At 41.8% G+C, this 12,991-nt stretch overlaps 1 protein-coding gene across 1 annotated transcript in view; it reads right to left on the reverse strand.

Annotated features, from left to right (window-relative positions):
- znf827 (zinc finger protein 827) overlaps positions 1-12,991 on the reverse strand; it is a 168,292-nt gene that overhangs the window by 75,181 nt on the left and 80,120 nt on the right. The window contains exon 5 of the mRNA XM_022684465.2: positions 5,502-5,732. Within this exon, the coding sequence (XP_022540186.2) occupies positions 5,502-5,732 (231 nt within the window). The remainder of the gene's footprint in view (positions 1-5,501; positions 5,733-12,991) is intronic.

The raw sequence follows: 12,991 nt of genomic DNA on the forward strand, positions 1-12,991 counted from the left end.
ATCCCTGAATTGTACATATATATGTTTATTTGGGTTTAGTATTCTAATGTTATATAGAGTTAAATACAGGTAGATAGTCTCACTGACCACTGACTTTATGTTAATTTCGGTTTATTCTAATGTTATACAGAGTTAATTATAGGTAGACACTCTCACTGACCTTATTGTTATTTGGGTTTATTTTAATGTTTTATAGAGTCAATTACGGGTAGACATTCTCACTTACCAATGACTTTATGTAACATTAACATTAGAATACTAAACCCAAATAAATATAAAGCCAGTGATCAATGAGACTCTCTACATGTAATTTACTCTATATAACATTAGAATAAACCCAAATAAACATAAAATCAGTGATCAGTGAGTGTGCCTACCTGTAATTAACACAAATAAATACAGAGTTAATAACAGGTAGGCACACTCACTGATCACTGCCTTTATTTGGGTGTAGTATTCTAATATTTTATAGAGATAGTTACAGGTAGACACTCTCACTGACAACTGCTTTTATGTTTATTTGGGTTTAGTAGTCTAATGTTATATAGAGTTAATTACAAGTAGACACTCTCACTGATAACTGACTTTATGTTTATTTAGGGCTATAAATTCTAATGTTATATAAAGTAAATTACAGGTAGACACTCTCACTGATCACTGACTTTAGTTTTATTTAGGTTTATAAATTCTAATGTTATATAAAGTAAATTACAGGTAGACACTCAAACTGACCACAGACTTTATGTTTATTTGGGGTTATTACTCTAATGTTATATAGAGTTAATTACAGGTAGACTCTCACTGACCAATGACTATATGTTTATTTGGGTTTAGTAATTTAATGTTATATAGAGTTAATTACAGGTAGACACTCTCACTTACCAATGACTTTATATAACTTTAACATTAGAATACTAAACCCAAATAAATATAAAGCCAGTGATCAGTGAGACTGTCTACATGTAATTAACTCTATATAACATTAGAATAAACTTTATATTTATTTGGGTTTAGTCTCCTAATGTTATAGAGAGTTATTTACAGGTAGACACTCTCAGTGATCACTGACTTTATGTTTATTCGGGTTTATAAATTCTAATGTTATATAGAGTTAATTACAGGTAGACACTCAAACTGACCCCTGACTTTATGTTTATTCGGATTTATAAATTCTAATGTTATATAGAGTTAATTACAGGTAGACACTCTCCCTGACTAATCACTGCCTTTATGTTTATGTGGGTTTATTCTTATAATATATAAAAGTATATACACAGGATACACTCACTGAACGCAGATGTTATGATTAAAATGGGTTTTTTTTCCAATAGTATATAAATTATATACATGAAGACACACTCACTGGCCACTGACTTGCATTTAATAAATGATGAATTATACTATTTTTATATGTATCGCTACTTTTTTTGATAAAAACACACTTTTTGCTGAGATAAATGCGGTAAGTTTAAACACTGTCCTATTAACTATCTATAATAATCACCTGTGGCAGATGTCTGCCCAATAAATGCCAATAGTCCTGCACCTTGCTGACCAGTACATTAATTTCAGAACAAAATTCTTGCAAAATACATATTACCCAATCCATATACCCCCCACCCCCTCCACCTTCGACCCATACACTCCCCCACCCGCACCTTACAACGATTCTCTGTAAACAATCAATGACACCTGCACTAATAACAGCTACGCGGCGAGCCAATCAAATATATATGGGGCTCAGCGGAGACGCAGCAGTGGACAGATAGAGACCAAGACACATCACCCTTTAGACTCAAACGCTGTGGTCACCCCTGTCTTCTAAAGTTCAGATAAAGATTGGGCCGGTGGCCCCAAAAGAGCAATCGATGGGTTTGTTTTGGCTGAAGACGGCTGGGGATGAAAAGGATATCGACTGCGCAACATGAAAAGGAATTGACCCTCTAGTTTCTGCCCAAAACGCAGAAGGAGAGAGAGAGAGGGAGAGAGAGAGAGACGTAGAGAAAATAGAGAGATAAAGATAAAGAAGCGAATGACAGGGAGAAAACATGTGGTGAGGAAAGAGTGACGAAAGAAAAATACGGTGGGGAGAGGGAGAGAGAGAGAATGAGAGAGTAAAGAAGCGAATGATAGAGGGAGACAGAGAGAGAGGAAAGGGAGATAGAAAAAGAGGAGGGAAATGAGAAGAAGTATGAGACAAAGATAAATGAGATGAGAGAAAGAATGTGTAGGAATAAAAAGAAAATGGTGAGAAGCAAAAGGATAAAATAGATGAGGATAAAAATATAGAGAAAGAGGGGGATGATAAGTTGGGAGGAGTAGTGAGAAAGAAAGGAAATAGCAAGAAGAGATGAGAGAAAGAGAGAATGTATAGGAGTAAAAATGAGATTGAGGGAATGAGGAGAAAAGAAGAAACTGAAGAAGGGAGACAGAGATAAGGGAAGATGGGAAAGAGTAGTAGGAGACAGAAAGGAGATAGAGAGAAGAGATGAGAGAGAGACAGTGTGTAGGAATAAGAGAAATTGGTGAGAGGGAGAGAGGTAAGATCATGAAAAGGGGGGGCAGAGGAAAGATAGAGAAAGAGGGGAATGATGAGGAGGACAAGTAAGAGAGAGAGAAAGGAGATTGAGAGAAGAAGAAAAAGCAAGAAAGAGACAGGAAAGAGAGCTAGAGAGAAGAGATGATAGAGAAATGTGTAGGAATAAAGAGAAAATAGTCAAAGGAGAGAAAAAGAATGAGAAAGCGGAAAAGAGGATGAAAAATGGAGACAGAGGAAAGACAGAGAAAGAGGGGGGTGATAAGGAGGTGTAGTAAAAGAGAGAAAGGAGATAGAGATAAGTGATAGAGAAAATGTGTAGGAATAAAGAGAACATGACGAGAAGGAAGAAGAGCATGAAGAGGGAGACAGAGGAAAGATATAGAGAAAGAGGGGGATGATGAGAAGGAGTAGTGAGAGAGAAAGAAGAGAGAGAGGGGATGAGAGAGAGAATGTGTAGAAATTAAGAAAAAATAGTGATAGGAGAGTCACAGAATGAGAGAGGAGAATGAAAGAGAGAGATGGAGAGAGAGGAAAGGGAGATTGAGAAAAAGGGGGAAAATGAGAAGTAGTATGAGACAAAGTGAAAGGAGTTAGAGAGAAAAAAATAAGAGAAAGAATGTGTAGGAATAAAGTGATAATGGTGAGAGAGAAGAAGAGCATGAAAAAAAGAAGACAAAGGAAAGAGATAGAGAAAGAGTGGGATGAGGAGGAGGAGTAGTGAGAGAGAGAGAGAGAGAGAGAGAGAGAGAAAGGAGATTCAGAGAGAGGGGATGAGAAAGAGAATTTGTAGAGATAAAGACAAAGTATTCAAAGATGATTGAAAGAATGAGAGAGGGAAGAGAGATAGAGACAGAAGGGGATGATGAGGACGAGTAGTAAGAGAGAGAGAAAGGAGATGGAGAGGAGGCCAAGGGAAGAGAGTAAAAGGGGCAAATGAGGAGTAGTAAAAGAGAGAGAACGATGAAGAGGAGTAGTAAGACAGAGAGAAAGGAGAGAGAGAAGAGATTCAAGAGAGCAAGATAGGACATAGAGACAGGAAAGAGAAATCGAGAAAAACGGGGGAAAATGAGGAGTGGTAAGAAAAATAGAGAAAGGAGATAGAAAGAATACATGAGAGAGAAATGCATAGGAATAAAGAGAAAAAAAATTAAAGGAGAGTGAAAGAATGAGAGAGGGAAGAAGAGAATGAAAGAGGGATACAGAGACAGAGGAAAGGGAGATAGAGAAAGAGGGGGGCAATAAATAGGAGAAGTAAGAGACAAAGAGAAGGTAGACAGAGAGAAGACATGAGAAAAAGATAGAGTAAGAGATATAGGAAAAGTAAAAAGAATAAATGAGAGAATGACATAAAAAAGAATTTGAATTTTAGCAACAACTTTATTGAAACATTATTCAGATAAATTATTCAATAAAACAAAAGAACAAGAACGTTTAAGAAAGGATGTGTTTTAAAGTTAAAAAGCAGACACAGCTCAGGTTAAAAACTCTGCAAAAAAGAAGTTCTTCATTTTCTACTGAGCATAAAATGTCCATAAAACACCACATGTTCTCAAAACTGTCTATGTTCCTCATGGTGGAGTAATACTTAAAATCAATTAAAATTCGTGTTTTCACCAGTCTTTTAAAAACAGTGACAGCATCACTGTCACTGAGACCCTCTACAATGCTTTTCCTGCTTACCCAGATCGCCATTTTGCCTGTCCCCAGAATGAAATTAAGCAGTTGGCATTATGTTTTTCTTGAGCGAGAGTACTTGAAGCCAAGGATACACTCTAAAAAACAGAGGTACGATACAAGTACTTTTTTGTACTCAAAGGTACACTCTTCATAATTGTACCCTCAAAGGTACAATATTAGTTTTTACAGGGTCAGATTTGTGCCCTCTGAAGTACTTTCAGCAATAAGTACAGATTTGTACCATTTAACCAGACAAAAGGTACATTCAGTATTCTGTATCACTGTACTAATAAACAATATATACTTTATTTGCATTTTATTTTTTTATTTGAAAGCCAGACAATTTTGGATCATAAAGTTTTTGGCACATATTTAGTTGATGATAATGTTTCTAATCTTTATAATCTTTACTGGCACAAAAACATGGGTACAAAAAAGGACTCCCACTGAAAGGTACTTTTTTGTGCCTCGATATAAGGTACAGCCCCAGCGACAAGCATTGTACTTTTTTAAGTACAAATCTGTACTTACTTTTCTTAGTGTGTAAAAACTGGTTTAGTAAAAACAACACTAAAACAATTAAAAACAAACTCTAAAAGCCGAAACAGTAAAATAAAAAAGAGAGAAAAGAGATAGAGAGAAGCTTCAACTTTTCAGCAGGATAATGCTCATCCACACACAGCAGGAGTTTCCTAGGAATGTCTTCACCAGATTGGACCGTGTCTTTGGCCACTTGTAGGAACTTGAGCCTCCATGCTCAACCATCTCAATCTCATTTTGTATCCAGGATAAAGAAGCTAAACAGGATACTAAACCCTCCTTTCAATTCTAAAATTATTACTAAATAAACGTATCTTTTAACTTCCAATTTTATCATTACATTTGCACACACATACACAGTTTAATTCCATTCCAACATTACCATCACCATTACCCTCACACACACACACACACACACACTCTCATTAACCTCAGCAACCAACAGACCCGCTCTGGTCTGCTGTACTGTTATTAATAAAAGCTGCAGTTTCTGTATAAAAACAACAGTTTTGCTTGTGGGCAGCAGCCAGATGTCCCCTCAGTGACAAACTGTCCACGGACACATTTATCCCCCACAAAGAGCTACACACACACGCACACACACACACACACACACACACTCATCCATTCCTTTGTCAGGGAAGTGTTCCCATATTCTCTCTCTGGTTTGTAACACAGTCTACAAGAATGTAATCCATGCGAGTAAAGGGGGTAAAAGCACAGACTGCATGTACCCATGTCCTACCTGACAGCTTCATGAGCAGTTCTGAGGCCACCTTCATGTTGATGTCCTGGTTCAGGAGGTTGCTCTTGGCCAGCATGGGGCTGCCCTCCTGGCGTGGCCTGCTGGGCCCCGTGGGGCTGTCTTGGGCCAGGCTGAACGAGGGGCCGCGGGGTGGGCTCAAGGGCTCCTCCGCATGGGGCTCCTCCTTCACACAGAAGGTACCCCCCTTCAGTGCCTCCTTCTGGTTGGCCGCTGCAGGGCGAACATTGGAAAGTGGGAGAGGGACAGAGTGAGAGAGTGAGAGAGAGACAATTTAGACCATCTTTCCTTCTATTCTCGCAAAAACACACAGAAACGAGGAGGTTAAAAAAAAAGATTGTGAGTAGGGTGGGTAATTTTATTGGGTTTGTATTGTATTTTGTGATGCATCAGCATTATTGTTGTCATTGCAGTCATACCAATACACAGCTTCTTTGAAACTTGAATCTTGAATTTCAAGAGAGAGAAAGAGAGAGAGAAAGAGAGGGTGCAGAAAGAAAGTGAGAGAGGGTAAAGCAATAGTGAGTGAGACAGTGAGAGAATAAGAGAGATAGGGCAAAGAAAAAGAGAGAGAGAAAGAGAGAGAGGTATGGCAGAGTGTAAGAAAGAGAGAGAGCAGAGAGAAAGTAAGTGAGAGAGTGAGAGAGAGAGAGAGAGAGAGAGAGAAAGAGGGGGAGAGAAGGCAGACAGAGAAAAAGAGAGAGAGAGGGCAGAGAGAAAGTGAGAGGGGTTGAGCAATGGGGAGTGAGATATTGAGAGAATAAGACAAAGAGAGAGAGAGTGAGAGAAGGCAGTGAAACAAAGAAAAAGAAAATGAGGCGGTATAGCGAGAGTGAGTGAGAGAGACAGAGAGTGTTAGGGCAGAGAGAGAGAGAAAGAGGGCAGAAACAGTGAGAAAGAGAGAAAGAAAAAGAGGACAGAGAGAAAGAAAGAGAGAAGAGACAACGTAAGTGAGAGAAAGTAGAGCAATAGTTAATAAGACATGGAGAGAATAATACAGAGAGAGAGAGTGAGAGGGCAGAGAAAAAGAGAAAAAGAAAGAGAAGTGAGTGAGAGAGAATGTGAGAGCAGAAAGAGGAAGATTGTGAGAAAGAGAGAGAGAAAGGGAGAAAAAGAGGGCAGAGACAAAGGGAGAGAGAGAGGAAAATAAGGCAGAAAGAGAGAGATGCAGAGAGAGAGAGAGAAAAAGAGATAGAGAGAGGGCAAAGAGAAAGTAAGAGAGAGTATAGCAAAAGTTAGTGAGACATTGAGAGAATAAAGAAAGAGAAAAGTGGCATCATAGCAAGAGAGAGAGTGAGAGTGAGAGAGAGTGAGAATGTAAGAGAGAAAAAAAGAGGCAAAAAAAGAGAGATAGCAAAGAAAGAGAGAGAGAACAGAGAGAAAGTGAGAAAGAGTAGAGCAATTGTGAGTGAGAGAGTGAGAGCAAAGAAAAAAGAGCAAGAGAGAGGGCAGAGAAAGAAAACAGAGAGAGAAAGAGAGAGAGAGAGAGTGAGAATGTAAGAGAGAGAAAAAGGGGCAAAAAAGAGAGATGGCAAAGAAAGAGAGAGAGAGAGAGAACAGAGAGAAAGTGAGAAAGATTAGAGCAACAGTGAGTGAGAGAGTGAGAGCAAAGAAAAAGAGCAAGAGAGAGGGCAGAGAGAGAAAAGAGAGAGAGAGAGAGACAGTGCAAAAAAGAAGCAGAAGTGAGTGAGAGATGTAGTGAGCCTCACTGAAAGTAGAGAGTGAGAATGTGAGAAAGAGAATGTGAGAGACGTAGAGAGAAGGCAAAAGAGCAAGAGAGAGACGGCAGAGAGACATTTTAGAGCATCTTTTCTCACAACAAAACACACACACACACACACACACACACACACACAGAAACGAGGAGGCTGGAAATAGGATTTTCTGCATGTGGTGGTTTATCGCTAAAGCCATTGCAATAACAGTCACTGTTCATGCGTTTGAAGCGCAGGGGGGCGGTGAGGCGGAGGGGGGGCTTATTTATTTATTTCCCGTCCGAAGCCTCTGGTGCTGAATTTGTTTAGAGGGCTCATTTTGCATCTGGGCCACACATAAAGAGCTAGGTGGGGAGTCTTTCTGGAGGAAGGCGAGCGAGGCAGAACTGCAGGGTTATTTAACCAAGCATCAGGACTGAAGAGCTGCTGTGGAATCCGGAGACACCGGCGTAACAGAGATACACACAGAGAACCAAGGACGCCTTTGACGCCGTGTCTTCTGAGGGCAGCGGGGCATCTTCAAAAGACCCCTGTCCTACCAGCCCCCTTTTGTTTTGTCTCGCACCGCAGCGAGCACCACGCTAGGCACTGACATTTCTACCTGATTTCTATGCAAATATGCAGGTTTAGTTCTTTTTTCCCCACATTTATCACATGCGTTTGGGTTTACAGACTAAAAAACATTCATTTTATTCATTTTTACATCAACATTTTAGAGCCTCTTTAGTATACTGTATGTAAATATGCTATATTCCTCTGATATGATTGGCTGACCCCTTCACAATCAATAATATAGATATACACAGTCCAGGATTAAAAAAAAAAAAAAAAAGTACACTGACATAACCCAACAGCTTGTACCAGAAACAAGTACTGCACCCTTTGATCCGAGAGAGAAAGCAAAAGATAGTAAGGGCAGAGAAAGATAGAGAGAGTGCAGAGAAAAAGAGAAAGAGAAAATAAATATAGTGAGAGTGAGTAAGAATGAAAAGGGGGCAAAAAGACAAGAGATGGCAGAGAGAAAGCAAAAGATAGGGCAGAGAGAAAGTGAGTGAGAGTAGAGCAATAGTGAGTAAGAGAGAGAAAGAGGGGGAGAGAGAGAAAAAGAGAGAGAGAGAGGGCAGAGAGAAAGTGAGAGGGGCTGAGCAATAGTGGGTGAGACAGTGAAAAACAAAAGAAAAACAAAAAGAGAATAAGAGGGCAGAGAAAAACAAAAGAAAAAAAGAGGCATTATAGCGAAAGCAAATGAGAAGGAGAGAGAGTGTGAGGGCAGAGAGAGTGAGGATGTGAGAGAGAGAGAGAGCCCTTTGATCCGCTCCCTGACTCTTCCTCAATCTACCTCTTCCACCTCACTCTGCCTTGCCCTACCTTGTTCTATCTTCCACTGCCTCAATCTATCTCACTCTACTTCACTCTTTCCCACCCTCACTCTGCCTCACTTTACCTCGCTCTTCCCTTTCTACCTCACTCTGCTTTGTTCTGCCTCTCTCTGCCTCAATCTCCCTCACTCCACCTCCTACCTCGCCCTACCCCACATTACCTTGTTTCCCTTCTCTACCTCGCTCTGCACTGCCCTACCTTACTCTACCTTATTCTATCTTCCACTGCCTCAATCTATCTCACTCTACTTCACTCTCGCTCTACTTCACTCACTTTACCTTCCTCTTCCTCCTTTACCTCACTCTGCCTTTCCTTAACCTTTTCTACCTCTCTGCCTTAATCTACCTCACTTTGCCTCACTGTGCTCCACATTACCTTGTTTTTCTCCTCTACGTCTCACTGCCTAACTTTTCCTTACTTTACCTTGCTCTTCCTTCTCTACCTCACTCTGCCTTGCCCTACCTCACTCTACCTTATTCTTCCCCTCTCTGCCTCAATCTACCTCACTTCACCTCACTATGCCCCTCTACCTCACTCTGTCTCACTCCACCTCCAACCTCACTCTGCTTTCATTTACTCTTCCCCCTCTACATCACTCTACCTCATTCTACCTTATTTTACCTTGCTCTGTCTCATTTTGCCTTAATATATTTCACTCTCCCCCCTCTACCTCACTCTGCTGCACTCTACCTCACTCGGCTTTCTGTTGTTGACTGATAGAAGTGAAAGCCAACATGGTTATGTGCTGTTGTAAAGCAGTTTTACAGAGAGCTTATCTGAGTTACTGTAGCCTTTCTGTCAGCTCCAACCAGGCTGAACATCATTTGTTGACCTCTCCCATCTACAATTTCTGCAAGTTTCACCTGCAGAACTGATGTTCACTTAATGTTTTTTTTTGTACATTTTTTATCACACCATTCTGAGGAACTATGGACACTGTTATTCTGAAAATTTTAGGATATCAGCAGTTCTACACATACTCAAACCAACCCATCTGACACCAACAATCATGCCAAACTAAAAAGCACTGAGATCACATCACTTTTTTCTAATGTTTCATGTAAACTGGAATCACGCGATTTATATAGAGAACTGCACTGCTCCTCTGCTACACAATTGGCTGATTAAACAGGCGTATAGGTCTCCCTAACAGAGTGCTTGGTGAGAGTACAGTGCAAGTTCCAGAGAAACAACTGAGAAACTGTAATTAAAAATAACCTGACTCACACCAGCAGCAGAACGCAGCTCTGTTTCTCCAGACTCTTTGAAACGAGCGAGTGATCGGCGTCCCCGGTTCATATGGGCAGCAAACACAACACTTTATTCACTGAAAAGACAGCGGGATCTCTTTGAATACTGTCCTGCTTTGATTTCACAACAAAAGCTCATATCTATTGCTGACGCGCGAGCAAAACAACAACCTGAAAAAACAACCTTCTGGAAGCTGTTTCTGTGTTTCCGCGCTCGGATCACTTCAGTCTCCGCTCGCCTAGCTCCTGTTCATCACTTCGCTAACTAGCCGGATTAGCCGGTGCAACAGGGAAAGCCTGATAATGCCGACGTGTGAAGCAATCAGGTCAAATTGAGAGCAGGATTAAAATGGCGTCTGCTGGAGGAGCGGACGGGGCTTTGGAGAGTAATTAAAGGGGGGCTTCTTCTGGCCCCCAGGCCACATTACGCCCAGGTCAGATCCAGCAAACTCATTCCGCTGCATGTTTGTTTTGACTGTCTCAATTAAGGCTGAAGTGCGCAGGGAACGATGGGCCGTGGAGTACGGAAGAACAGAGCCGAGCTGTTCTTTGGAACGCAGGGCTGAAGCTGAGCAGGCCTCTCCTCCTCATGCTATATGCTGCAAAAGTGGGGCATTTCTAATCAGGCTCAGATTAATAATTAATATCAAGACATGGAGCCACTTCCTATCGCTGCCAAGAAAAGAACACAGGCCGTTGCCTCTCTCTGATACACACACACACACACACTTTTTTTAGCCATCAAGAAAGGACTGCCCATCTCTTTTGGTAAGACATATTTTTTCTCTATATAAATCACATAGAGGGGCTATAGCTACATGTCTATATGTCTTATAGATAATATAGTGACTTACTCTACCTCACTCTGCCTTAATCTTCCTCACTCTGCCTCCTACCTCGCTCTGTCTTAATCTACCTCACTTTACCTCAGTGCCTCCCTACCTCTCTCTATCTTACCTTACTCTTCCCCTGTACCTCACTCTGGCTTGCTCTGCCTTAATCTACATCACTTTACCTCACTGGCCCCCTACCTCACTCTACCTCTCCCTGCCTTAATTTACCTCACTTTAACTCAATCTCCCTTAATCCACCTCACTACACCTCAATCTTCCTCAATCTACCTCCTACTTTGCTCTGCCTCCCTCTGCCTTCTTCTACATCACTTTACCTTAATCTGCAGCATTTTGCCTTAACCTACTTTACTTCACTCTGCCTTGCTTTCCCTTATTTTGCCTCCAGCCTTGTCATCATGTGAGAACTACATGTATACTATAGTTACATGTCTTATAGGTAATATAGTGACTTAATCTACCTCACTATGCCTCACTTTACTGCACTCTCCCCCTCTACCTCACTCTCTGCTTCACTCCACCTCAATCTTCCTCATTCTACCTCCTACCTCACTCTGTCTTAATCTACCTCACTTTACCTCACTGGCCCCCTACCTCACTCTACCTCTCCCTGCCTTAATCTCCCTTAACCCACCTTACTTTACCTAGCTCTGCTTTACTCCACCTCATTCTTCCTCATTCTACCTTTTACCTTATCTTACTTTACCTTACTCTCCACCTCTACCTCACTCTTCCTTAACCTACCTCACTCCCCACTTTACTTCTCTACGACTTGCTCTGCTTTACTCCACCTCGCTCTTTATTCTACCTCCTGCGTCACTCTGCCTCACTCTGCCTTAATCTACCTCCCTTTTCCTTGCTCTCCCTCTCTACCTCACTCAGACTTGCTTTGCTTTACTCCACCCTGATCTTCCTCATTCTACTGCCTACCTCACTCTGCCTTAATCTACCTCCCTTTTCCTTACTGTCCCCTACCTCACTCTACCTCTCCCTGCCTTAATTTACCTCACTTTAACTCACTCTCCTTTAACCTTACTTACTTTGCCTTGCTCAGCTTTATTCCGCCTCACGCTTCCTCCTTCCACCTCTTACCTCGCTCAGCTTTATTCCGCCTCACGCTTCCTCCTTCCACCTCTTACCTCGCTCTGCTTTAACTTTACCTTACTTCACTTTACCTTACTCTCCCCCACTACCTCACTCTTCCTTAACCTACCTCACTTTACCTTGCTCTCCCTCACTCTGGCTTGCTCTGCTTTATTCCACCTCAATCTTCTTACTCAATCCTTACTCTGCCTTGATCTACCTCACTGCCCCCCCACCTCATTTGACCTCTCTCTGCCTTAATCTACCCCGTTTTACCTTACTCTTCCTTAACCTACCTCACTTACCCCTTTACATTTCTCTGACTTGCTCTGCTACACCTCAATCTTCCTCAGTCTACCTCCTACTTTGTTCTGCCTCACTCTGCCTTAACTTACCTCCCTTTTCTTACTCTCCCACTCTACCTCATTCTGCCTTCCTCTAGATCACTTCACCTTAATCTGCCTCACTTTGCTTTAACCTACTTTACTTCACTCTGCCTTGCTTTACCTCGCTCTGCCTCCAGCCTTGTCATCACATGAGAACAGAGCTCTCTCTGTTGCTGTATGCGCCCAATGCAGTTTGAGTTTGCTGTTATTTAATGTATTATCACCGCTATTTCTGTACTGTGAAAAGTCATACGTGATACCAATAAAATCATGAATTATCTTTTATCCTTATTATTGACTAAATAGAATATATATATATATATATATATATATATATATATATATATATATTGTGTGTCACAACTGTAGTACACAGCAATAAAATCACAGTACTGGTGTTCTGTCTGTACAATTCAGCCCCTAATCTTCTTTTCTGTATCTATAAACCTTCCACTTCCCTCCGATTTCAGCTCTGATTTTGATCCCTCATTCCTGACGCGTCCAGCGCCCTCCTCCCGGCGACCATCTGATGTCCTCTCACCCCAAACCTTGTAAATACACACTCGCTAACAGCGCAGGTCCGTGTCATCAATCTGCGCCGGCTGGCCGGCCGCTGTCCTGGCCTGATGGCTCTGATTAACGAGGACGCGAGCGCAAAGCGCCGGCAAACTGAGATCCAGGCCAGGTGACAGAACACGGCCACCCACACCCGAGTCCGGCTGGGGAGCTGCCGGGGAGAGCGAGTGACCTTCGGCGCGGAGAAGTGGGCGGCGGCACGAGCGGGGCACCGGCTGGAAATGTCACCAG

This window comes from Astyanax mexicanus, chromosome 7 (genome assembly GCF_023375975.1).
Source record: "Astyanax mexicanus isolate ESR-SI-001 chromosome 7, AstMex3_surface, whole genome shotgun sequence".
NCBI lineage: Eukaryota > Metazoa > Chordata > Actinopteri > Characiformes > Acestrorhamphidae > Astyanax > Astyanax mexicanus.